The sequence below is a fragment of the Oncorhynchus nerka genome, linkage group LG3 (genome assembly GCF_034236695.1).
Source record: "Oncorhynchus nerka isolate Pitt River linkage group LG3, Oner_Uvic_2.0, whole genome shotgun sequence".
NCBI classification, from domain to species: domain Eukaryota; kingdom Metazoa; phylum Chordata; class Actinopteri; order Salmoniformes; family Salmonidae; genus Oncorhynchus; species Oncorhynchus nerka.
The window spans coordinates 43,943,394-43,969,057 of record NC_088398.1 but is presented as its reverse complement, the minus strand read 5'-3'; the positions used below and the strand labels follow the sequence as shown (position 1 = coordinate 43,969,057).

Sequence of the window (25,664 nt, the reverse complement as noted above, 5' to 3'; positions counted from 1 at the left end):
CTCTATTTCAACTCATGAAACATGGGACCAATACTTGGTGCATTTATATTTTTGTTCAGTGTATTAGTATCGACAAGGCCTATTGATTAACGAGACTCTATGTTTCTCGTATTATTTTGTTCTATAATTTGCCATTTACCTTGAAACATTTTATTTTCTTACACAGTCTCAATGGGCCACTACGCTATAAATAGGAGATTAAGTGCAATGGCTCAAATCACTCTTGACGTCGAAACGTCAGTCACCTGCCCGCATCCTGTACAATGGATTAAAGTGAGCTAAAATAACTACTATATCTCTGCTTTTTTATTTTATTAAGTGCTCCAACTCCTTTCTACCTCGAAAGCGTAAATTGGATATTTGAGAAACATGTTCGTAAATACAAGGACATTTTCGAGTGTCATATAACAACTTCCAATGTCACGTGTTGAGCAATCGGTCATGAGGTTTATTGTGTACAAAAGGTAAGCGCCACCTGTCACCAACAGCACAAGGTCGGCTGATAACAGGTAAAGAAAGGTAAGACTGTTGTTTTCAAAGATTCATAGTTTTAGATTTGGTAGTATTAACAATATCAGTAACAAAACGCCTTTGTCTGATTTAACACCTGCACACGTGAAAGTAGTACCTACCTACCTGATTTTGGTGTATTATTCTATATCCAGTGATATACATACAGAATTTCGGTTCCGTTAATGCCTGGGTGTTTTGCGCCACCTAGTGTAAGCTAAGGTTGTTAACTTTTATTTACAGGAAGAGCATCTACCGTGACAAAATGGTGTCATTAATCTGCACGCTCCAGGACCATCGAGATGAAGTATATTGGTGCGCGTTCTCCCCCACACTACTGGCGACTTGCTCCGGGGATAAGACCATACGTATCTATAACACCAATGACTTCTCGGAGTTGCCGTTTTCGCCTCTGTCAGGCCATCGCTATGGAGTTCACTGCTGCAGTTTCAGTGTATGTGGCACCTACTTGTTCACCTGTTCCACAGACGCTTTAACTATCATGTGGAGTATGGCAACAGGTGAGGTAAAGACGAAATTTGAACATCCTGGAGGCAGCCCAGTCAGGGTGTGCTCACTGTCTCCCGACTCCTCTCTCCTGCTATCAGGGGCATCAGATGGAACCTTGGCCCTTTGGGATTTCCACTCTAAGAAATTACGCAAGTAGGTTATAGATCATGAGACAAATCCCTATATTGCATTGTACCAGTCAAGTTTGGACACACATACTCATTCAAAGGTTTTTCTTTATTTTTAGTATTTTCTACATTGTAGAATAATAGTGAAGACATCAAAACTATGAAATAACACATATGGAATCATGTAGTTACCAAAAAAGTGTTGAATCAAAATATATTTGAGATTCTTCAAAGTGGCCACCTTTTGCCTTGATGACAGCTTTGCACACTTGGCATTCTCTCAGCCACCTTCATGAGGTAGTTCTGGAATGCATTGTAATGAACAGGTGTGCCTTGTTAATAGTTAATTTGTGGAATGTCTTTCCTTCTTTAATGCATTTGAGCCAATCAGTTGTGTTGTGACAAGGTTGGGTGGTATACAGAAGATAGCCCTATTTGGTAAAAGACCAAGTCCATATTATGGCATGATCAGCTCAAATAAGCAAAGAGAAACAACAGTCCATTATTTTAAGACATGAAGGTCAGTTCATCCGGAAAATGTCAAGAACTTTTAAAGTTTCTTCAAGTGCAGTTGCAAAAACCAACAAGCGCTATGATGAAACTGGCTCTCATGAGGACCGCCACAGGAAAAGAAGACCCACAGTTACCTCTGCTGCAGAGGATATGTTTATTAGAGTTAACTGCCCCACAGATTGCAGCCCAAATGAATTATTCATAGAGTTCAAGTAACAGACACATCTCAACATCAACTGTTCAGAGGAGGCTGCGTGAACCAGGCCTTCATGGTCGAATTGCTGCAAAAAAAACACCACTAAAGGACACCAATAAAAATGAGACTTGCTTGGGCCAAGAAACACGAGCAATGGACATTAGACCGGTAGAAATCTGTCCTTTGGTCTGATGAGTCCATATTGGAGATTTTTGGTTCCATCCGCTGTGTCTTTTGTGAGATGCAGAGTAGGTGAACGGATGATCTCCGCATGTGTGGTTCCCACCGTGGAGCATGGAGGAGGAGGTGTGGGGGTGCTTTGCTGTTGACAGTGTCAGTGATTTATTTAGAATTTAAGGCACAATTAACCATCATGGATACCACAGCATTCTGCAGCGATAGTCCATCCCATCTGGTTTGGGCTTAGTGAGACTATCATTTTTTTTCAACAGGACAATGACCCAACACACCTCCAGGTTGTGTAAGGGCTATTTGACCAAGAAGGAGAGTGATGGAGTGTTGCATCAGATGACCTGGCCTCCACAATCACCCGACCTAATTGGAATAATCTACATTTGGATTTGTTTAACACTTTTTTTTGGTTACTACATGATTCCATATGTGTTATTTCATAGTTTTGATGTCTTCACTATTATTCTACAATGCAGAAAATAGTAAAATAAAGAAAAACCCTTGAATGAGCAGGTGTGTCCAAACTTTTGAAGTTGGTGTGTCCAATCTTGAATAAAGTATTGTATTGCTTGTCCTCATTTCTCCAACCTAATACGTGTATATAGGCCTACTCTTTAAAATGGTACGTCATATTCCACTGTTCAACTTCCCAGATCTAAGGCCGTGACAGAGGCCACGGTGATGGCGTGCTGCTTCACTCCGTGTGGTCAGATGTTTGTGACAGGATGTACATCTGGAGATATCAAAGTGTGGGATTTGGACATGAAGCAGCTCTATGCAGAGAGGGATGCCCATGATATGGGGGTGGCCTGCTGCCATTTTGCACCCCAGTTTGACATTGGTAAGATGAGCACAGCATAGTTACCTCATTCCCTGATCCTCTCATTGAGTCACTGTTCTCTTCAACAAATTGAGATAGTGCCCAGTTGAGGTATCATGTGTAAGGAAAAAACACACATACAGTACCGGTCAAAAGTTTGGACACACCTACTCATTCATGGGTTTTTCTTTATTTTGACTATTTTCTACATTGTATAACAATAGTGAAGACATCAAAACTATGAAATAACACATGGAATCATGGAGTGACAAAAAGTGTTCAACAAATCAAAATATATTTTAGATTCTTCAAAGTAGCCACATTTTCTCAACCAGCTTCACCTGGAATGCTTTTCCAACAGGAGTTCCCACATATACTAGGCTCCAGAGTGGCGCAGTTGTCTAAGACACTGCATTTCAGTGCAACAGGTGTCACCTGGTTCGAATCCAGGCTGCATCACATCCAGCCGTGATTGGGAGTCCCATAGGGCGGTGAACAATTGGCCCAGTGTCGCCCGGGTTTTTCCTTCACTCTGCGGTCCAACTCATCCCAAACCATCTCAATTGGGTTGAGATCAGTTGATTGTGGAGGCCTTTTACCAGGTAGGCCAGTTGAAGTCTCATTTACAACTGCGACGTGGCCAAGATAAAGCAAAGCAGTGCGACAAAAACAACACAGGACATGGATAACGTACAGTCAATAACGCAATAGAAAAATCTGTATACAGTGAAGTAAGGAGGTGAGGCAATAAATAGGCCAATAGTGGCAACGTAAATACAATTTAGCAATTGATAGAGTGATAGATGTGCAGATGAGGATGTGCAAGTACAAATACTGATGAGGTAGGTAGTTGGTTGGATTTATTTACAAATGGGCTGTGTACAGCTGCAGCGATCGGTAAGCTGCTCTGACAGCTGACACTTAAAGTTAGTGAGGGAGATATGTCTCCAACCTCCAACTAACTTTAAAACAGTTATAGAGTTAGGAGAAATAGGAGAAAACTGAAGATGGATCAACAACATTGTAGTTACTCCACAATACTAACCTAAATGACAGAGTAAAAATAAGAAAGCCTTTACAGAATCAAAATATTCCAAAACATGCATCGTGTTTGCAACAAGGCACTAAAGTAAAACTGCAAAAAATGTGGCAAAGAAATTAACTTGGTCTTGAATTCAATGCATTATGTTTGGGACAAATCAACACAACTCATCACTAAGTACCACTCATATTTTCAAGCATTCAAGCATAACTGCATCATGTTATGGGTATGCTTGTCATCAGCAAGTACTAGGGAGATTTTTTAGGATAAAAATAAATGTAATAGAGCTAAGCACAGGCAAAATCCTAGAGGAAAACCTGGTTCAGTTTGCTTTCCAACAGACACTGGGAGACACATTCACCTTTGCAGCAGCACAATAACCTAAAATACAAGGCTTACCAAGACAACATTGAATGTTCCTGAGTGTCCTAGTTAAAGTTTTGACTTAAATCGGCTTGAAAATCTATGGCAAGACTTGAAAATGGCTATCTAGCAATGACCAACAACCAACTTGAGCTTGAATAATTTTTTTAAGAATATTGTGAAATATTGTACATTCCAGGTTTGCAAAGCTCTTAGACTTACCCAGAAAGACTCACAGCTGTAATCACTGCCTAATGTAATTCTAACATGTACTGTATTGATTCAGGGGTTTGAATACTTATGTAAATGAGATATTTCTATATGACATTTTTTTGTAAATTTTCAATAATTGCAAAAACATTTTTTCACTTTGTCATTACGGGGTGTGTAAAATGAGTGAGGGGAAAAATATATATTTATTGATTTTGAATTCGGGCTGTAACACAACAAAATGTGGAATGAGTCAATGGGTTTGAATACTTTCTGAAAGCACTGTAGATCAGTATTTGTATTTATTTCCTACAGTCTTTTTAGATGTTCCACCCGCTCTCAGCTAATCATTTATTAAACTGGTGAAACATTTATTTACTCTTTAATCAATCATTAACATGAGTTCCTATTATCAATGCAATCCATTTAAGATTGTCAGAGTTGAATTCTAGAAATTGCCTGAAATGTATTATCAATGTTGCCCTGCACTTCAAATGATAGGCAACAACCATTTGTGTCCTCCTATTGTGATGAGGTTTTATTATGATGGTTATTGCCTGGTTTGTAAACAAGTTAATAGTATTATTCTGATGGAGGGCCAATGTGCCGCGTTTGTTCCTCTGCTCCACAGATTTCAGTTCGGTCGAGTTTCGATTGGCCTCCTGTGGACAGGACAGTCAACTGAAGGTATGGATCGTATCTCAGCATGGTGCAGCAGGTAAGCTGGCCTGGCCTCCATTCACCCCAGTCTCTCTCTCTGTCTTCTCTCTTCTCTCTCTCTCTCGAAAAGATAGGGAGCAGCATCAACAACCTTGAATTATCTGAACTGAATAAAATAATTGCATTAGTTTAGAACAAACTGCATCAGTGCGCATCAGTACCTTTCCATATGAACATTTTAATAAATGTATCCAAACTTTGTTTAAAGTCTGTTTATGGTATTTTCAACACATACTAGTTAAAAAGTCCAATATGCTGGTCTCTGTTCTAGATGTGTGTATATCTGTATATATACGGTACCAGTCAAGTTTGGACACACCTACTCATTCAAAAGTTTTTCTTTATATTTTGACTATTTTCTACATTGTAGAATAATAGTGAAGACATCAAAACTATGAAATAACACACATGGAATTATGTAGTAACCAAAAAAGTAGCCACCCTTTTCCTTGATGACAGCTTTGCACACTCTTGGCATTCTCTCAACCAGCTTCACCTGGAATGCTTTTCCAACAGTCTTGAAGGAGTTCCTACACATGCTGAGCACTTGTTGGATGCTTTTCCTTCACTCTGCGGTCCAACTCATCCCAAACCATCTCAATTGGGTTGAGGTCGGGTGATTGTGCAGGCCAGGTTATCTGATGCAACACTCCATCACCCTCCTTCTTGGTCAAATAGCTCTTACACAGCCTGGAGGTGTGTTGGGTCATTGTCCTATTGAAAAACAAATGATAGTCCCACTAAACCCAAACCAGATGGGATGGCATATCACTGCAGAATGCTGTGGTAGCCATGCTGGTTAAGCATGCCATAAAATCACAGACAGTGTCACCACCCCACACCACACCACCTCCTCCATGCTTCACGGTGGGAACTACACATGAGGGGATAATCCGAAACAGCTGTTCCTGGGTGAGCCGTGTGTCCAGAGTGGTGTTCCACATGGATGTGTTGTGGTGCCTTTGTCCTAGAGCAGCAGACACAGGACACTGAAGGGAGCACACAGAAACACAGGGAATGAAACCAGAGAACACGTACCTCTCACAGGCTGCAGAATAGGCCGCCTGCTGCAAAGTACAGGCCCTGGTGCTGTGCCTTGCCTGGGTATTGTTCCACATTCCCAGGAAATTGTCCTTTGCAGATGGGCTTAGCCGCATGGGTGGAATTTTTATTGTCATCATTTTTCAGTTCTCTTTTGTGTCAGTAACCTTTCAATTCAACTGGCATTCTGCTTCTGCTTCCTGTAGCCGATGTGTTATTATTCATGCGTTTCCTCCTTAATTGTCCTGTAGCGTTTTTTTTTGTTGGTGTGTTTTAGAAAGAAAAAAAACATTTCTATCTTTATCTCTTCATTCACTGTGAATTTTAATAGCCACATGGCCATCACTACTTACTCAGCCTGTAAAGGCTCAATTATAAAGAAGCAATTAGAGATTTTGAATGACTTGCCAGCAGGGAAAGAATGTCATGTAGATAAGATGCATTTGAAAAGGGACAACAGCCTTACCACAGTGCTCAGTTGTCAACCTGCAAAGACGATGTGGCATTACTGAATTGGAATGTAGTGTGTGTGTGTGTGTGTGTGTGTGTGTGTGTGTGTGTGTGTGTCTAGCCAAATCCTAAATGAACAGTCAGTTGTTAATCCAACTGTGTTTGTGGTCATGGGAAGGGTTCCAGGGATGGTCAGAGGGGTGGTCAGTGTGACACACAGCCAGTGGGTGCGAGGTCTTCTCTACATGAGGTCTTTGTGTGTTATTGATTCCCAGCCTGTGAGATGAAGCTGCTCCACACTCTGACTGGTCAGTCGGCCCCTGTGCTCTCCTGTGCCTTCTCTTCTGATGGTGAGCTGCTTGTCTCAGGGTAAGACCGTCCGTCCTCCATGTATGCCGTCCTCCATGTATGCTCTGATGTTAGTCCTCTCATGACCCTTAACCCTAACCATATCTCTGGTCCAGGGCGTTTTGTGCGGATGGCGAGCTGCATGAACACCCTGGACCAGAGCTATCCTAACGCAAGCCGCACAAACGCCTTAGACCAGACCCACTTGGCACACACTGGTTGAATCAACGTTGTTTCCACATCATTTCAATGACATTACGTTGAACCAACGTGCAATATGCTTTGACGTCTGTACCCAGTGGGGACTACCCTAACACTCATTTTGGCATAGCCTAAATGCTACTCTAGGGTACTTACAGGAATAATTACAGTCATAGCATCACTGTAATGTAAGGTGTGACCAAATAATTCTATACATCCCTATTCAGTAGGAATAAGCCTCTGTTGGTATAATCAGATAGAAACATCCATTGCTGCTTTTAAATACTGCTGTTATCCTATTATACCACTAGGGGTCTCCACTCTCTACTCTGTTACAACATTCTGCTCTGTGAGTGAGGCTTCAATCTCATTCATGCTCGTGTTTGTTTAGTGAAGTAGCAGTTTTTGCTTAATTTCTGCACATAATGGGAAAATACAATTTGTTTGTATCTTGTACTGATGAGCTGTTGAGAAAAATAAATGCATGTAATCACTCTTACGTGTTCTTCAACAGCTCAGTGGATAAAACGGTGACCGTGTACAATGCGGTATGTAAAACACAATCTTGGGTGTGGTCTTAGTAAGTTGTTTTGCTTTTTAAACAGATGTATCCGTCCACACTAACACCACTGCTTCCCGTGTACATATCACAGTCTCTAAACAGTGAGAAATGCCAGACATTCTTCTTTGTCAATGTTTGTTCATCTCTTCCTTTGTAGAGCGATGGAGTCCTCCTTCACACTTTGAAACGGCATGAGAGGTACCAGCATGACCTGCCTGTTACTCTCTGACGTTTGATAACTCACTGGAATTGTATGCATCAAAGACACTGAATTCCTGTGCCTCTCTCTCTTAGCTTTGTGACAGCCTGTGCCTTCTCTCCAACCCTGCCCTGGATTGCTACTGGCTCCATGGACAAGAAGGTCAACGTGTGGAGGATAGCAGATAGAGATAGTGGGCAGGGTAGGTAGTAGCCTGTTGTACTCTAATGTACCAATCAAAGCCCAGCAGCCATTTTGTGTGAGCCAGGCAGCCAGTTCCACAGGGAGTGTAGTGTGAATGTAGCCCCAGCGGGAGAAGTTCCTCTGGGAGAGCTGGAGGAGGAGTACTGTGCCTGCTCTGCTGACAGGGCCAGACTAAAAGTAAAAAAATATAGAGGAAGATAAGTGTTTCCAATGACATCATCAACCAGTTTCTAGACAATTTGTATGCAGTTGGTTAACATCACATGATGCACACCCATGATGTCATTGGAAACACTTATCTTCTATATTTTTTTACTACAAAACATAGAAACGGGCCATTTGATGTTTGGGTGGTGCTGGAGATGATGAATAGGAAGTAGAATTATTATTTTATGTTTTCCCCCCCTTTAATGGTCATTAGCAGGCTGGCTTTGAACCTAGGTGATGCGATCCATAATGACCTTGTCTAACCTCTAAGCCCCACAGTGCCACACTGTGCAGAGGGCCCAATGGAGAGACAGAGATAAATCAGGTGAAATGTCTTAAACACGTAAACACTCAGGAAATGAAGCTGTGTCTGCAGACATCAGGGGGCCAAGCTAGACTAGAGTATTCAACAGAGGGTGTCCTTCTGAGAGTAGGCACGTTGACGGAGCACATTCCAAGCTCTCCCTCTTGCTCTGTGTACACAATCTCCTTTGAAAGTGATTCATCTTGTGTTTTCCTGTGACTTCTAGCTCAACCCAGGAACCCCTCGTGCCAAGGTAAGAACACACAGGGAAATGTCTTCTCATTCGTTCCAGTGCACAATGGGACGGTCAGGAGCAGGAGTCTCCAGATACTGGCCATAGATGCTGATCTTTGGTTAGTTTAGCATTTACCCCACTAATGGGGTTAGGATTAGGGGAGCTGATCCTAGATCTGTACGTAGGGGAGCTGGGCCAATAAATGGATGAGATGTCTGGAGGATGCATTAAAATAAACGATGATGACTTGTAAAGTGACAGATGACGAGGAGGTGCCAGTTCAAGAGTGGAACCTTTCCAAATAAAAAAAGAACCGTCTCTTGGCAGAGCTTCCCTAACTCCCCCCCCCTCAGTCAGCTAGGCTCCCAGAAGCTTCAAGGATATTGACATGACCTTCCCCTGAGTCCCAAATAGAGTGCACTACTTTTGACTAGGTCCGTAGGGTGCCATTTGGGATGCAGGCTCAGATTCCCATCTCTGTGGGACTGTGAAGGGGGAGGTGTTACCGTACAGTGCAGGCAGATTTGATAAGAGGCCACTTACTGTTCTAGTACGTTTCGGTTGATAGTGTTGGTGCTGTTTCACATAACATCATTAAGCCTCCATCCACATGTATGCTTCTGAGAGGGAAATTCAGTGGGGAAGTCAGTGGTGGTGGTATTTTGGCCTGAGGGGCAAGGAAACGATTGTGAATGACTGGGATAACAGATAGCGAGAGATGGAGGGTGACGTGAAGGGAGCGAGAGAGGTGAGGAAAAGCGAACAATGCCACGTTAATGTGAAATATCACTCAGCTGCTTAATGATAAACACTCCATGCTTTACATTTCCTACGTGGTGTCATTAGCAAGCGCAGTACACAACACTGTGCGTTTTTATCTTGGCGATACATGAAAAATGATAGCCGCTCGCACAATGTCATGTGAAGGTTGCCTCTGACGAACAGTGTGCCTGCAAAGGCCAGAAAAACACAACCTTGTCGGGGGGAGGGAGGCTCCGAAGCTGATAAATATTCCCAGGGCATGCAAATGTGATTTAAAGCACTGTTGATAAAAAGAGGATGTATAGTTTAGTGACAGGTTAGGAATCACTGGTTGGTCATTTGCTATCAGCACCGATGGAGGGTCTTCTTTTGGGTGGAATGTGTGGTATGTGTTTTTAGGGATCTGATAAGTAGTATTGCAGGAGACGGCGGGGGTGAAGGACTCGAGGAGGGGGCATGTGGGAAGGCCCTTCCTCCCTTCCTGTGTTTGTGTGTGTCCCACAGGAGCAGGAAGGAAGCTGTCAGGTCACTCCAGGCTGCTGGTGAGCGACTGGTCCGAGGAGGATGTGTTGGCCTGGCTGAGTGAGGAGGGTCTGGAGGAGCTGGTCACAACCTTCACAACCAATAACATAGACGGGCCTGAGCTGCTCTGTCTGACCAAGGAGACCCTGGCCTCAGAGCTGAGCATCGGTAAGGACATGGAATTCACAACTAGGGTTGCAAAATTCTGGTAACGTTCCCCAAATTACCAGATTTTCCAGAAACCCGGGTTCAGTGTTTCTCCTATATATTTTTGTTGCAAAGGTGGGGTATGGGGGGGATACTTTTTGTTGTAGGAGTTTGAGAAGAGCTGACAGGAAATGTTGCAGCGTGAAAGCTAATTTCCTGCAGTTCTACACATTTTGCAATGGCTAATTCTGTATTCTTATGCTCAAACATTATAACCAAATCAATGGGGACCCTAATCATGGACCCTAAGCATGTGCTCTGCGTGCTCGGTCGGTAATCCAGCCATGCCAAAAGTACTCGGAAATTCATTTTATTTATTGGTTTAATCGTTTTAGCTTTTATTCTGGTGATTTGATCTTAGTTCTAATTTTTTTTTTGAATGGGGCATGCTTATTTAAGATGGTGAGGAAAGCATTTTTAAAGAACAATCAGGCATCCTCTACTGACGGGATGAGGTCAATATCCTTCCAGGATACCCGGGCCAGGTCGATTTGAAAGGCCTGCTCGCTGAGGTGTTTTAGGGAGCGTTTGACAGTGATGAGGGGTGGTCGTTTGACCGCAGGCATTGAGGCAGTGATCGCTGAGATCCTGGTTGAAGACAGCGGAGGTGTATTTAGAGAGCAGGTTGGTCAGGATGATATCTATGAGGGTGCCATTGTTTACGGATTTATGGTTGTACCTGGTAGGTTCCTTGATAATTTGTATGAAATTGAGGGAAACTAGCTTAGATTGTAGGACGGCCGGGGTGCTAAGCATATCCCAGGTTAGGTCACCTAACAGTACGAACTCTGAAGATAGATGGGTGGCAATCAATTCACATGGTGTCCAGGGTACAGCTGGGGGCTGAGCAGGGTCTATAACAAGCGGCAACAGTGAGAGACTTATTTCTGGAAAGGTGGATTTTTAAAAGTAGAAGCTTGAACTGTTTGGGCACAGACCTGGATAGTAGACAGAACTCTGCAGACTCTCTGCAGGAGATTGCAACTCCACCCCTTTTGGCAGTTCTATCTTGATGTAAAAGGTTGTAGTTGGGGATGAAAATTTCTGAATTTTTGGTGGCCTTCCTAAGCTAGGATTCAGACACGGCAAGGACATCAGGGTTGGCGGAGTGTGCTAAAGCAGTGAATAAAACACACTTAGGGAGGAGGCTTCTGATGTTAACGTACATGAAACCAAGGCTTTTACAATTACCGAAGTTAACAAATGAGAGCGCCTAGGGTGTAGGTGTAAAGCTGGGGGCTACAGGGCCTGGGTTAACCTCTACATCACCAGAGGAACATAGGAGGAGTAGGATAAGGGTACTGCTGAAGGCTATAAGAACTGGTCGTCTAGTGCGTTGGGAACAGAGAATAAAAGGAACAGATTTCTGGGCGTGGTAGAATAGATTCAAGGCATAATGTACAGACAAGGGTATGGTAGGATGTTAGTACAGTGGGGGTAAACCTAGGCATTGATTGACGATGACAGAGCTTGCATCTCTGGAGACACCAGTTAAGCCAGGTGAGGTCTCCCCATGTGTGGGGTGTGTGACAAAAGAGCTATCCAAGGCATGTTGAGCTGGACTAGGGGCTCTACAGTGAAATACAACAATAATAACTAATCGGAACAGCAGAAGACAAGGCATATTGACATTAGAGAGAGGCATGTGTAGCCGAGTGATCATAGGATCCAATGAGCAGCAATAGGTGAGTCAGGGAGCCGTTCGGTAGTCGCTACTGTGCTAGGCGAACGGAAGGCACGGCGTTCAGAAAGCTAGCGGGCCGTGGCTAGCAGATTGGTCATTGGTACTGCCGGCACTGTCTTTCACCTCTTCCTCCACTTCCACACTCCTCCACGACAAAACTGTATCACTTGAAGAGGGTCCTGGCTCTGTAGTGTGCTTGACGCAAATGATAGTATATCCTATAATATAATACCATTTGTAATAACATCATAATCAACATTTCAGTTGCTATTTCAGTTACTTTAATGACTTAAATCAACTTCATGCACCACAGAAAAAAATTAAGCAGCACTGAAAACTGCAGAATATTGACCCAAATTACCTACAGTTGCATATTCCTACCACTAGATGTCAGTAAACTACCATATTTCAGTCTGCATCAAAGCCATGGAGACTTACCTTGGCCATATGATTTGAAGGTATTATTTTAACATTGGCTGTCACTTATACAGACTGAGTCACTCAATGCTTCAAACTGTCCAGCATCCAATACAGTCTATAGGCTGTTTTTGTTTCATATAATGATCATTATGTGGAAAAATAATTAGTGTTTGAATGCTTATCATTGAAAAAGGGTTGAATCATTTTCATTTTTTTCATAATAATAAAAAAATAAATTCCCACGCACTATGCCAACTGACATGTCATTCACCACAATGCTGCTCACCTTCTTTTTCAGTTGGGAGACAGGGCTGGTTCAGGGGTATGGGGATGGGGAGACAGGGCTGGTTCAGGGGTATGGGGATGGGGATACAGGGCTGGTTCAGGGGTATGGGGATGGGGAGACAGGGCTGGTTCAGGGGTATGGGGATGGGGAGACAGGGCTGGTTCAGGGGTATGGGGATGGGGAGACAGGGCTGGTTCAGGGGTATGGGGATGGGGAGACAGGGCTGGTTCAGGGGTATGGGGATGGGGAGACAGGGCTGGTTCAGGGGTATGTGGATGGGTTGACAGGGCTGGTTCAGGGGTATGGGGATGGGGTGACAGGGCTGGTTCAGGGGTATGGGGATGAGGAGACAGGGCTGGTTCATGGGTATGGGGATGGGGAGACAGGGCTGGTTCAGGGGATATGGGGATGGGGAGACAGGGCTGGTTCAGGGGTATGGGGATGGGGAGACAGGGCTGGTTCATGGGTATGGGGATGGGGAGACAGGGCTGGTTCAGGGTATGGGGATGGGGAGACAGGGCTGGTTCAGGGGTATGGGGATGGGGAGACAGGGCTGGTTCAGGGGTATGGGGATGGGGAGACAGGGCTGGTTCAGGGGTATGGGGATGGGGAGACAGGGCTGGTTCAGGGGTAATGGGGATGGGGAGACAGGGCTGGTTCAGGGGTATGGGGATGGGGAGACAGGGCTGGTTCAGGGGTATGGGGATGGGGAGACAGGGCTGGTTCAGGGGTATGGGGATGGGGAGACAGGGCTGGTTCAGGGGTATGGGGATGGGGAGACAGGGCTGGTTCAGGGGTATGGGGATGGGGAGACAGGGCTGGTTCAGGGGTATGGGGATGGGGAGACAGGGCTGGTTCAGGGGTATGGGGATGGGGAGACAGGGCTGGTTCAGGGGTATGGGGATGGGGAGACAGGGCTGGTTCAGGGGTATGGGGATGGGGAGACAGGGCTGGTTCAGGGGTATGGGGATGGGGAGACAGGGCTGGTTCAGGGGTATGGGGATGGGGAGACAGGGCTGGTTCAGGGGTATGGGGATGGGGAGACAGGGTTGGTTCAGGGTTATGGGGATGGGGAGACAGGGCTGGTTCAGGGGTATGGGGATGGGGAGACAGGGCTGGTTCAGGGTTATGGGGATGGGGAGACAGGGCTTTTTCAGGGGTATGGGGATGGGGAGACAGGGCTGGTTCAGGGGTATGGGGATGGGGAGACAGGGCTGGTTCAGGGGTATGGGGATGGGGAGACAGGGCTGGTTCAGGGTATGGGGATGGGGAGACAGGGCTGGTTCAGGGGTATGGGGATGAGACAGGGCTGGTTCAGGGGTATGGGGATGGGGAGACAGGGCTGGTTCAGGGGTATGGGGATGGGGAGACAGGGCTGGTTCAGGGGTAATGGGGATGGGGAGACAGGGCTGGTTCAGGGGTATGGGGATGGGGAGACAGGGCTGGTTCAGGGGTATGGGGATGGGGAGACAGGGCTGGTTCAGGGGTATGGGGATGGGGAGACAGGGCTGGTTCAGGGGTATGGGGATGGGGATACAGGGCTGGTTCAGGGGTATGGGGATGGGGAGACAGGGCTGGTTCAGGGGTATGGGGATGGGGAGACAGGGCTGGTTCAGGGGTATGGGGATGGGGAGACAGGGCTGGTTCAGGGGTATGGGGATGGGGAGACAGGGCTGGTTCAGGGGTATGGGGATGGGGAGACAGGGCTGGTTCAGGGGTATGGGGATGGGGGGACAGGGCTGGTTCATGGGTATGGGGATGGGGAGACAAGGCTGGTTCAGGGGTATGGGGATGGGGAGACAGGGCTGGTTCAGGGTTATGGGGATGGGGAGACAGGGCTGGTTCAGGGGTATGGGGATGGGGAGACAGGGCTGGTTCAGGGGTATGGGGATGGGGAGACAGGGCTGGTTCAGGGGTATGGGGATGGGGAGACAGGGCTGCTGAGCCTGAGGCTGCATCTGTTTGGCCTGACACCAGGCAGGGACAACTGATTTAGTATGAATATCTTGCTAAAGGTTTACCTGCAATTATTAAATGTTGGCTAAAAGAGGAGTGAAATGTAAACACCCTGTGAAGATGTTATGTAACTAATGTTAGGGGAGCAAAAGTAGCCTATTTCACTATTTGCTAACAGGTTAATTTTCACCAGTCACAGACTACACCCATCTTTCTTTGTGAAAAATTGGGTGACAGTGTCACCCTTTCTTTCCTCTGTCCTGTCTATTCTTTCTTTTCATTTTTGTAAACCAGATTTTTCTTTAGGAAGCTGAGACATGATGCTCCACCGGCACTCCTCACTCGCAATTCACTGCTAGCAAATACCGTTCACACCTGGTTTGGGGGCAGGACCATGTAAATAGAGGGTGTGAAAAAGAAACCGTTTAGTTTTATTAGTACAATTGTAAATAAATTATTATATTAATGATGAAAGGTTATTAATTTAATATTGAAACATTTTTACCAAATGTCCCCCCCCCCCCGGCCATGCGGCGCCCCTGTGTCTGACCTGTGACCTGGCATCTCCATTCCTCGTTAGTAATGAAGGGACCCAGGAGTAGATACATAGGATTATTCTGGATTGTGCAATTCTGTTGGAATGGAATACATGCCACAGAGGCTTTTATCTGGCTTCTAATATTCCCACAATGCTCCCCAAATCAAATTGTAATCTGCTTTGGGGCTGCCAAGGTGTGACATTACTACTTCCAAAATGTCCCATTGGAAATGACTTGCTTATATAATTAGCTTCAGACAATTTCCCATCAGCCATCAGATGACCTTAGATGTTAAAATAGTTTGGACAGGACCTAGTGTCTTACATTTTCTATGGCATGCTATTACCTCAACCATCAATGTTAGAGAGAAAATTACATGTTTACTCTGTGTCTTCACTGTGACTATAGTTTTCTGAATCAGTATTAATCATTACCAATGAATCGTTACTGAGGAAGCAATACATTGCTATGAATCCCCTTTCCTTTCTGCTGTACACACTAACCTACTTTAGGATTTCCTGAAGATGCTGTTTGTGGATACAGTGAAATAAATTAGATTCTTCACCACATCTCTGTAGAGGAGGTTTCCAAAACTGACAACCCCCCCCAATATTTTTTGTTGTTGGACATAAAAGACTGTAAAAACACCAAGTGATTTTAAATTTGGAAATCTGTTCCAAAGTATTCCCATGCATAATAGAAAGATACTGTGTATGTAATTGTATTGAAATATAAGCAAGGTTTGCATCTGCTGCATCTGCACTGAGTTTCCTCCAATCACATTGGTTGAGTTTGCTCCCCATAGTCTCATGGGGCCCCTGATTGCAGGTGCTAGCTAATTAACTCTACAGAGACACTAAAGTCATGTGGTGCTGGGGTTTCTGTCTTTCACGCCACCAACACAGTTTTCTGTCAGTTCCTAGCCTAAGCGCACGTGTGTGTGTATGTTTGTGTGTGTTTAGATCTGTTTCCCTTGAGCACCAAGTCACTAGGCACTGGCAGAACTGTGATTAACAAACAGAGCATTCCATATGTAGGCGCAAAGTCTTCCACAGGAAGAGGTCTGATTGCGTTGCTGCTAGATGGTATGAAGCTACGGTAAAAATGTTGTATGTTCAGGTCGCATCGGGGAGAATTTTAGCTAACCCTAACCCTTTTCCTAACCTTAACCTAATTATCTTAACCTGCTACGTTAATTCTCCTAACCTGCTACGAAAAGTCACTTCTGTCCGTAGCTGTATACCATCTAGTCAAAACCGTCTGATTTGGGAGATGATCATTCCTTGGTATACATCTCGGACCCTGTCGAACTGCCTGACAATGAGGCCGTTTTCAGACTGCAGCTCAGTTCTGTTCCCCAGAGGCCCTAACTGAATCATCTACAATGCAGCCAAGAGGTGGACGGAGGCAGACGTCATTGTGTCTGGGGCTCTGTTTCACCATGCCAGAAAGGTGACGTGCTGCTCTAAATAAAGGTGGCCTACTGGTACCTGCTGTCGACATACTGGCACCCACCGGAAAACCACAATTCTCTGGCTCTGGAGATGCACTATTCAAACCTATTCCGTTGGGTAACTGTAGGCTTTAGGAGTTACAATTATATTGAGCAGCGGTTGCTTTGCTGTGCCCCAAGTGATAGCGAACATCTTCCTGGCAACCATCTCTCTTCCTGTGGAACATTCCACGTTCCAACACCAATAACAGATTCAAGTGATCCTCAGGGATGACGTTCAGTTGCCTGCTGCTTTTGAAAAGCAGAGCTTTAAAACTGTCTACAGGCTTTGAATCATCAGTATTACCCTTTGTTTCTGTGAAGATTTGTGAAGGAGAATCCCAGTCAGATTTATGCATCTGTCTCTTATCGGGGTAAGCCAGAAGAAAGGATTGCACATTTTATTGAACAGTAGATGCTGTCATTGGGTTTCCTAGCACAGATAATGAGGGCTTGTTTATGGAAGCACTGACACTGGCAGTTCCTCAGTTTGGCTTTACCCTTCACCAATGTCCACACACATGCTGTGTTAATTTCTAGGGAAATGTACTACTACCACAAATAACCATAAATATGACTTATCTATACAGGCCCAGACAATCAGAATGAGTTTTCCCTCACAAAAGGGCTTTATTACAGACAGAAAAACTCTTCTTCAGTTTCATCAGCTGTCCGGGTGACAGGTCTCAAACGATCCTACAGGTGAAGAAGCCGGATGTGGAGGTCCTGGGCTGGCGTGGTTACACTTATGGTAGAGAAATTAACATTCAATTCTCTGGCAACAGCTGTGGTGGACATTCCTGCAGTCAGCATGCCAATTGCACGCTCCCTCAATTTGACACATCTGTGGCATTGTGTTGTGGGACAAAACTGCATATTTCAGTGGCCTTGTGTCTCCAGAACAAGCTGCACCTGTGTATTTAAAATTTTTATTTAACAATTGCCCACTCCCAGCTCAAGGTGCACCTGTGTAATGATCATGCTGTTTAATCTGCTTGTTGATATGCCATACCTGTCAGGTGGATGGATTATCTTGGCAAAAGAGAAATGCTCACTAACAGGGATGTAAACAAATTTGTGCACAACATTTTAGAGAAATACGTTTTTTTGTGCATATGGAACATTTCTGGGTTCTTTGATTTCAGCTCTTGAAACATGGGACCAACACTTTACGTGTTGCGTTTTATATGTTTGTCCAGTATAGTTTTGTATGTTGCCATTGTTTTTCTAGAGTCGGTGGGTCTCCGTGGTAAAGTCCTGAGGAAGGTGGATGCTCTGAAGGCAGAGTTGACGGGACTAGACGCCCCAGATGAGTTCCTCTGTCCAATCACCAGAGAGGTGATGAAGGACCCTGTCATTGCTGCAGGTGAGGGAGAGGGCATGAAAACATCTGTCTCACAGGCTGTGTATTTTCCATTAATTGGCCTTTTGACCAATCAGATCAGCTCTGAAAAATCTGACTTGAAAAGATTTGTCAAGACTAATTAGTGGAAAAAAGTTGGGTTGCCGGTCTAAACGCAACCATACAGTGCATTCAGAAAATATTCAGAACCCTTCACTTTTTACACATTTTGTTACATTTCAGCCTTATTCTAAAAAATGTCCCTCCATCTACACACAATGCCCCAGAATGACAAAGCAAAAACAGGTTTTTAGACATTTTTGCAAATGTGTTTAAAAATAAAAATAAAATATCTGATTTACGATTCAGACCTTTTACTCAATACTTTGTTTAAGCACCTTTGGCAGCAATTACAGCCTCTAGTCTTCTTGGGTATGACGCTACAAACTTTCAGACCTTTTACTCGGTACTTTGTTTAAGCACCTTTGGCAGCAATTACAGCCTCTAGTCTTCTTAGGTATGACGCTACAAACTTTCAGACCTTTTACTCGGTACTTTGTTTAAGCACCTTTGGCAGCAATTACAGCCTCGAGTCTTCTTGGGTATGACGCTACAAACTTTGGCACACCTGTATTTGGGGAGTTTCTCGCATTCTTCTCTGCAGATCCTCTCAAGCTCTGTCAGGTTGGATGGGGCGTGTCGCTGCACAGCTATTTTCAGGTCTCTCCAGAGATGTTCAATCGGGTTCAAGTCCGGGCTCTGGCTGGGCCACTCAAGGACATTTAGAGTGTGTGCCTTTCCAAATCATGTCCAATCAACTGAATTTACCACAGGTAGACTCCATTAAAGTTGTAGAGACATCAAGGATGGTCAACGGAAACAGGATGCACCTGAGCTCAATATCGAGTCTCATAGCAAAGAGTCTGAATACTTATGTAAATAAGGTATTTGTTTTTTATTTTTAATACATTTGCAAACATTTAGAAAAACCTGTTTTCGCTTTGTCATTATGAGGTATTGTGTGTAGACTAAGAATAGTTTTTTAAAATCCATTTTAGAATAAAGCTGTAACGTAACAAAATATGGAAAAAGTAAGGGGGTCTGAATACTTTCCAACTGCACATGTCCTTGTTTGTCAATGCTAACGTAGCCAATTTGTTATTGTTTAAAGAAAATATATGCACTGTTTCCTGCTCCAACTATAAAAGTAATTATGTCAATGTCTGATGTATAAAATGTAACTGAAATCAACAGATGGATATTCCTATGAGAGAGAGGCCATTGAGAGTTGGATCAGCGCTAAGAACCGCTCCAGTCCCATGACCAACCTACCTTTACCAACCACTCTGGTCATGCCCAACAGAAGCCTGAAGACTGCTATTGGCCGTTGGACTGCCACTCAGTGATGGATTGGTGTACGAGTAATCAGTAATGCCTTACTCTGAAGCAGACTGTAAAATGAGGTCACCCAATTGTTTCCTATGAGAATACTCAGTGGTGCATTTGATGATCAGGAAGTGTCATTTCAGCATGTCGCCATCTTGCTACATGAAGTTTTTGGAAACATTGCATGCGTAGTTTGAGCTACTCTAGGAAGTGACGGTGCAGGCTAGCTCAGTGCTACCCCCTCTCATGGAGAACCTCAAGTTGAAGGCCAACCAGGTACTACAGGCTACCATTTGTAACTAAATGATCCTTAGAACTTTGTCTGTGTGTGATTTTAAAGGAATTGCTTCAAAGACATACACCCAGTGAAATAGAAATCATGTACCATGATTGTGTTTGGAAAAGGTTTTTATATCCACAAATATTTACCACAAAAATCGCCATTTCCCCATTCACTATAAATGGGGGATCTTGTTTTCTGGAAACAATGCCTGCAGTACTGTGGTCGGCCTTCAACTTGAAATCCTCAATGCGAAGGGGGCATTTCAGAATCAAGACAAATTTGTACAATGTAATCACTGACAATCAGTTCACCGCACAGTTCTATTACATACTTTTGATTAAACAAGGGTGATTATTCATCAATGAATGATATGTTGTTTGCCTGTGTGTGCCTTGTAAATGACTAGATCTTTACATCATTTGTGCAATAGGATTTTCTTGGAAAAAACTAAATTGGAGTCGACGTTTATACTGTAAATGCAGTATAAACATGTGGTTCTAAAATGTATTGTCTAACTTTGCTCTGGTCCAGGACGTTTAGTGTGCATTCAAACGGGCTCTACCACCCTGGACCAGAGCTATGTTGAACTGTGCCTCCTGTTCCCTGCTACAATGACAGCCAGCAGGCCTGAGTGTTTTCTCGTGGGATTTTATTTCCCTATGTTGGGAATGGCAGTAATATTCTATTACACTATGTGATTATGGGTAACACAGCTCACAATACTGGAAACATGGCAACCATTTCAACATACATACATATTAAAATATTGTCAATGGCACCATGCTCCCCCAAACCTTTTGTTTATAGATATTTCTTTTTTTTAACTCTTTATTATAAATTGAAGTTGTGGCATGCACTTAAACCAATATTACTTTGACAGAGCTTATTATTGAACTTGTAAAATGTCTTAGTAGCTGTGCAAAAATAACTATATAAAATATATATTTTTACAATGAATCAAGCCATAGACACTAAATAAATTAACGTGACAGCAACGACAAGCAGATAGAGAGGATTTAGTTAACGTTATCGGGCAATTTATAGAATGTACAAACATAAACAAATACATTTTTCAGAACCTTGAACACAGTTGGAACCAAATTGTGCATCAAATAAACCTCAACATACAGATAAGTCATTACACTGACATTGATCTTCACTCAAAAGAAGGAAAAATATATATTTATATATACACAATGTGAGGATCTACAACATCCTTCTTAGAACACAGGAATGCCCATCTCAAACATATCCTTACAGCTCTTCTAAATAGCTCTGTAATTCTGTCATCAGCACCATTGACATAATGAACACAGTTCAAATCCCATTGGATATGTCCAGAATGGCACCCTATTCCCTATATAGTGCACTACTTTGACCAGGATCGACCAAAAGTAGTGCATTACGGTATATAGCGAATAGGGTGCCATTTTGGATGCAAATATTGTCTTATACTTAACACTGAACAATTCAGTAATAACATTATACTGTAATATAATATGTTGTATAAGCACTTTACTTAAAGGCCTATGTAAATGCGTAAAGTGCTGTCACTGCAATGTCTCCAGCTTTGCTGAATAAGAGGGAACATGTCATCCTGTAACCGAAGCAAACAGCTGTACGCAATAGTAGGAAAGAAATACATCTGTTCTGTTACTGCTTCAATCAAAACGCTCCATGTGGCGGATATTCACAGGGGGAACAAACATAGTTTGCGTACTTCTTTCAAAGTTTCGACTTACATTGCTTAATTTTTTACCAGCCCATAAAAAACTATCTCTCCACTTAGAATTTTTGCAAAGGTGTGTGTGTAAAGTGTTTGTGGGTGTGTGCAATGTGCATGTTGTCTGTATGTGCGTGCCAGCTTTGTATCTCGTTGTCTGTGTGTTGAGAGAGGGGAGATAAAAATTCCTACACATTTGACTCTATGAATGATCGCTTTGGTTTCATTGAAGCTACGTGAATGGCGGGATTCTCTCGGACTAAGCTTGGCTGCTTGGGCTTACTGTCCACAAAAGTGTGCGATGGCATGGCCAGAGCTGGCTTGGATTCCTTGTAACAGGTGGATGTTTGGCACAACTTCTCTGAAAATTCCTTTGAGTGCATTCCATTCTGCAGGCTCCCCATAGCACCCTGAGATGGAGCTTTGAGCTGCTCGTGGTAAGTGCTCCCTATTTTGGCATAAGGTAGCTCACAGTTCACCCCTGCTGCCTGGAGGCCCATGGCAGACATGGTGTGGGACACTAATCCCTCAGAGGAGTGACTCTGCCAGCTGCGGAGGGCTCCGGTGGCGGGCTGTAGGCCTGGGTGGTTCTGGAGCCCTTGGTGTTGTTGCCGCTGCAGTTGTTGCCACTGCAGTTGTTGCCGCTGCAGTTGTTCTCGCTGCAGTTGTTCTCGCTGCAGTTGTTCCTGCTGCAGTAGTTCCCGCTGCATTTGCTGCTGCTGCTGAAGAAAGCGTGCCTTCTTGTCCATGATGCCCATGAAGGGCCTGGGTTTCCACTCGCTCATGCCTCCCTGGCCCTGCTTGGCCTTGTCTGTGGTGGTCTTGGTGCGTACGTCAGGGCCCTGCAGCTTGCTGCTCTCCGACAGACTACTGCTGGAGGCCAGGGAGCTGGTGGAGCTGGACACCTTGATGTTGCCGTCTCCCCCCTGGGAGACCCCGTTACCCCCACATTCCTTCCTCCGCTCCTGGCCTGGCCCTGCAGCATTGAGGGGGTCCTGGGGAGACCCTGAGGTCTGAGCGTCCAGGGAGGACACCGAGTGGGCAGACAGACGGTCCTGGGAGGAGTAGGAGGCCTGGGCAGAGTGCAGGGATTCGCTGTCCCTTTCGCAGTGGTGGCCCATAGCCATGTTCTGGGAGGCAGCAGCCATAGACAGTCGTTGCTCCCCGTAGACGGGCTCGTCAGGAGGGGGCAGTAGAGGGCTGATGTCTATGCCCAGACCCCCTGGCTTCAGCATGCTGGACATGTGTCGGCTGGGCAGGGGGCTGGAGGGGGCGTACTGGGACTTGGCCCCGGAGGAGCGGCCTCCTGCCTGCAGGGAGCTCATGTGCTGGTTGGTTTTGACTATCTGGGCCTGCTTGGTGGGCTCTCTGGGCTCCCGGGGAGGGTAATGGTGGTGACTCAGCCTGCCAGGGCCTGAGGGCCCGGAGGGGGGAGAGCAAGGCCTGGTGCTCTGCTGGGTCGTGAGGCTGAGGGTGTCAGGCAGAGTTCTATTGATGGAGTAGATGTTCTGTGTCCAGGGCTCACCTCTCTCTCCTCTCCTGTCTGAGTGTTGAGACTGAAAAGTTCCCTCCCCTTCCACGTCATTCATCCCCAGAGTGTTCTGTCCATCCAGACCTCTGACGGCCATGCTATGCCCCGACATCTCCTCCTCCTCCCCTTCCTCGTGTTTGTGTTCCGAGTCGTGGTTGGCCGGGGCCTGGTTTGACGAGGACGTGGATCCCTGCGGTTTGCCCTGGGTGGTGCTGCGCTGCATCTGCTTGCACTCCTCCTCTACACGGGCCAGCAGCCGCCGGATTTCACGGTTGTTGGGACACAGCCTGGCCGCTTCGTGCAGGTCAGCCATGGCTGCCGTGAACTGCCTGGGGTAGGATGGAGATACAGAGCAAGTTGGGGGGATATTTGAGAAGCGAGGTAAAAAAAGAAGCTGAACCATATTCTCACAATTCACGCTAACAATGGTCCCCTAAAAGAGGGGGATTTATCCTTATGAGTTTCTGACGAATAGCTTTACCTGCTGCTCCTCTTGGCTCGAGCGCGGGCGTAATAGGCCTCGTACGATTTGGGTTTCAGCTCCAGGGCCTTGGTCGCAAACTCCTCTGCCAAGCCAAAGTCCTGTTCCAAGGGGTAGGGGAGGATCAATATGATTAACCAATGCAAGGAAATAGAACATTGTCCAGGGGCACAGCTCTCTCTCTTTCTCTGCATCCATCTCCCTGATTGTTTATGGGAGCAAGCTGACAATGACTACAAGCATGCTATCGCTTGTGGACTTCTGCACAGATTATAATTTAGTCTTGAACGGCTCAATCAAACTCACTCAACTGGACAGCTTAATAGCTATAATTTTGGACGGGTAGTAGATAGTATTATTTATTGAATTCAATCTGTTCCTAAGAGCATTGTGTTAGTTTATGTCACGTTTCATCGATCATAGGCCTGGAACACGAATTGGCTCGAAATTGTATCATGGGGCTTTTAAAGTGCTGTCTAGTACTCCTTAAGGGCAGCCATACTTCTGGTATGTGTATCTTTCAAATACGTTCATAAACACACAGTACAACAACAGTTTCTTTGACTTAAAGATCTTCCAACGTCCACTTGTAGTGTCATACATGGCCTGATCACATATTGTATATTTTAACAGAGACATTTGGGAACCAATGACCCAGTAAATACAGCACTAGAGGAGAAAGGGAGAGGAGGATCGTGGGGAATCTTACGTTGGTTTTCCTGCGACAGCGGGAGAGGTTGAGGTACAGAGACACCCTCAGCTCTTTGAAGGCCTTCAGGTCATCGCCAAACCCTTCTCTGGGGAACTTCCTCAGAGCATACTGGTACCTCTGGGCTGCCTCTTTCATCTTCCCCTTCTGCAGGGAGAGGGAAATGAGGGAGAGGTAGGGAGGGATAGATAGAGGGAGGGAAGGAAAGAGGGCGCGAGAGAGGAAAAGAAGGACGGTCATCAGATACTCCCCCCCAACCCAACAGCCGTGCCGCAGCAGCTCACACACTCCCTTCCGTCTCTCTCATCAATCACACAGTTTCCACCCGAGCGGATTGTCCTTATCTGCCATAAAACTCAATCTGTTAAATGCCACGGATCAATCATGGCTCAGAAGGCGAGTGTGGCACGGCACACACCCATTTATCTCTGCTGCGTCGCATTGAGCTGCTCAAAATATGACAGTCATTACGTTGTTTTCTCTCAAGCAAATTAGTGGCTGAGATGTCCTTTTTATACAGTGGCTGAGATATATACAAACACTCCTTTTGATGGCCGATCAATTCAGTGACATCAAGGTATAATTACAGTACTTGCATCAGTCTTTGTTTAGATGTAGCCCATCATAAAATATATATTCCATTCACTCAGAACACACTTGACTGTACATACACATTATACAGTATAATGTCCTTGTTTCAAACCATAAAGTTCAGACTTAAAGGGATACTTCAGGATTTTGGCAATGAGGCCCTTTATCTACTTCTCCAGAGTCAGAGGAACTCGTGGATACCATTTTTATGTCCCTGTGTCAAGTATGAAGTAAGTTGGAGGTAGTTTCCCAAGCCAATGCTAACTAGCGTTAGCACAATGACTGGAAACCTATCGGTATCTGCTAGCATGCAGTTAGCAATTGCGCTAGTTAGCAACTTCCTACAAACTGCACAGTACATGTAGATTTTTAATTTTATTTTATTCAACCTCTATTTAATCTGTTAACAAATTCTTATTTACAGAACCAGGGTCTGTAGTGACACCTATAGCACTGAGACCGCAGCGCCTCTTGGGAGCCTCATTGCCAAAATATAAAGGGCCTCATTGTCAAAATCCCAAATTATAATTTGAACAGTGTAATGTTGACTTGATCTCTTTTCCATACCTTGTAAAGCAGGTTGCCCTCCTCCATAAGCTTCTGCAGGAGAATGATGAGGATGTCAGGCTTGGATGTGGCCATAGCCCAGGCTGCATTCCCTGTTGGTCCACACAGACATAGAGAAAGTAGAGTTACACCACTGCTGCTGCCCGACCCACGGACTCTATTCACTAGGAAATTGGTAACAGGGTAAAGTTACCTAAAGATTGTACCTGATCGATCATAAGGCGACGT

At 44.9% G+C, this 25,664-nt stretch overlaps 2 protein-coding genes across 3 annotated transcripts in view; one reads left to right on the top strand and one right to left on the bottom strand.

The window, feature by feature from the left end:
- The first annotated feature begins 252 nt into the window (after positions 1-252).
- LOC115108452 (WD repeat, SAM and U-box domain-containing protein 1-like) lies at positions 253-20,205 on the top strand. 2 transcript variants are annotated; one of them, XM_029632802.2, is made up of 12 exons: positions 253-519; positions 754-1,173; positions 2,703-2,890; positions 5,116-5,202; positions 6,971-7,064; positions 7,759-7,792; positions 7,964-8,004; positions 8,101-8,207; positions 8,947-8,973; positions 10,222-10,407; positions 18,055-18,189; positions 19,420-20,205. In XM_029632802.2, the coding sequence occupies exons 2-12, from the start codon at positions 776-778 to the stop codon at positions 19,569-19,571; spliced, it is 1,449 nt and encodes a 482-aa protein (XP_029488662.1). In that variant the 5' UTR covers positions 253-519; positions 754-775; the 3' UTR covers positions 19,572-20,205. The 2 variants fall into 2 exon arrangements, with proteins under 2 accessions (XP_029488662.1, XP_029488679.1); XM_029632819.2 differs by lacking the exon at positions 8,947-8,973.
- A 625-nt stretch (positions 20,206-20,830) lies between these two features.
- LOC115108441 (protein TANC1-like) overlaps positions 20,831-25,664 on the bottom strand; it is a 296,178-nt gene continuing 291,344 nt past the window's right edge. The window contains exons 24-27 of the mRNA XM_029632769.2: positions 25,437-25,528; positions 24,279-24,425; positions 23,570-23,670; positions 20,831-23,417 (exon numbers count right to left, since the gene is read on the bottom strand). Coding sequence (XP_029488629.2) covers positions 21,746-23,417; positions 23,570-23,670; positions 24,279-24,425; positions 25,437-25,528 — 2,012 coding nt within the window. The 3' untranslated portion in view covers positions 20,831-21,745. The remainder of the gene's footprint in view (positions 23,418-23,569; positions 23,671-24,278; positions 24,426-25,436; positions 25,529-25,664) is intronic.

Excerpts from the sequence above, each read along its gene's own strand:
- LOC115108452 (XM_029632802.2), top strand. The coding sequence starts at position 776 with ATGGTGTCATTAATCTGCACGCTCCAGGACCATCGAGATGAAGTATAT. Across the intron at positions 7,065-7,758 it reads GGTGAGCTGCTTGTCTCAGG|CTCAGTGGATAAAACGGTGA; the intron begins GTAAGACCGTCC and ends GTTCTTCAACAG. Across the intron at positions 10,408-18,054 it reads GGCCTCAGAGCTGAGCATCG|AGTCGGTGGGTCTCCGTGGT; the intron begins GTAAGGACATGG and ends TTGTTTTTCTAG.